The sequence below is a fragment of the Nestor notabilis genome, unplaced genomic scaffold, assembly GCF_000696875.1.
Source record: "Nestor notabilis isolate BGI_N333 unplaced genomic scaffold, ASM69687v1 scaffold22024, whole genome shotgun sequence".
Classification (NCBI taxonomy): Eukaryota; Metazoa; Chordata; class Aves; order Psittaciformes; family Psittacidae; genus Nestor; species Nestor notabilis.
The window spans coordinates 1,025-2,095 of NW_009925429.1; the positions used below are offsets into that span (position 1 = coordinate 1,025).

General features: G+C 63.5%; 1 protein-coding gene across 1 annotated transcript in view; it reads right to left on the reverse strand.

The window, feature by feature from the left end:
- Positions 1–1,071, reverse strand: part of FES (FES proto-oncogene, tyrosine kinase) — a gene marked incomplete at both ends in the record, with an annotated part of 2,402 nt that overhangs the window by 949 nt on the left and 382 nt on the right. The window contains 4 exons of the mRNA XM_010013063.1: positions 152–270; positions 436–489; positions 572–694; positions 979–1,069. Of these exons, the coding sequence (XP_010011365.1) occupies positions 152–270; positions 436–489; positions 572–694; positions 979–1,069 (387 nt within the window). The remainder of the gene's footprint in view (positions 1–151; positions 271–435; positions 490–571; positions 695–978; positions 1,070–1,071) is intronic.

The following is a 1,071-nucleotide window of genomic DNA, read 5'->3' on the forward strand; positions in this document are numbered from 1 at the left end:
GCGCCCGGGGGGGGGGGGGGGGGGGGGGCCGGCCTGCCCCAGGCACAATCCTCAGCATAAGAATGCTGCAGTCCCAGCACAGTTTGAATAGCCCCAGGTCCCAAGGATGGACAAGCAGACAGGTTGGGAGAAGCGAGATGGCTGCACGGACCTGGCTTCCTGCAGGAACTTGGCCTTAAGTTCAGCTGGGAGGGTTTCCCGGCAGGATTTCACAGCGACAGGGGTGTTGTCAGCACGCAGGCGGCCACTGAACACCTCCCCAAAGTTACCCTATGAGAGAAACAGGCGCACCAGCCCAGCTTACCAGTGGCCAGAGGCAATTCCTGTCCTCCTGCAGACCCCCTGGGCACAGCCCTGTCCTCCCACAGACCCCCTGGGGACAGCCCTGTCCTCCCACAGACCCTGCTCAGGCAGGACCAGAGCACTCTGACTCACCCGACCAATGCACTCCCCCAGCAGCACATCCTCATGGTTGAGCACCCATTTGTCCTGCAGGGAGCAGACACTGAAGGCGGTGAGCTGTCCCCCAGCCTGCCCCAGCCCCACATCCCTGCCCGCTGGCCGCTGTCACCTTGGGCATGGCTCTGGCCAGGATGATCCCGCTCTTGCGGGTGACAGGCTGCTGGCTCTGCAGGAGGTGCTCGATGAGCAGTGGGATGGTGGGGAACCCGTCCCCCTCCAGCCGGTACATGTTCTGCAGGGAGGGGAAGCTGAGCGGTTGTGCCTGCACACATGGGTCTGCTCACAAGGGCTGGGGTGCAAGGGCTGCAATGCACATGGGCATGTGGCGCAGGACATGCATGCATAGTGGGCAGGGCACACACGAGTGGGAGTTTGCATGCACGATGCAGGGCTCACACCCCACAAGGACAGGCACAACTCGTCCTGTGCTCACTCGTCCCATGTACTCACATCAGGGACCCCTGTCTGCCTGCCCAGGGCCACCCCAACTGCATCACCCCGCCTGTGGTCACTCACGTCGGCAGCCTGGATGATGAAGTGCCGGACCTGCCCGTCCCACAGCACGCTGAGCACGTACTCCTGCTTGCCCTGGCTCTCCCGCACCAGGAA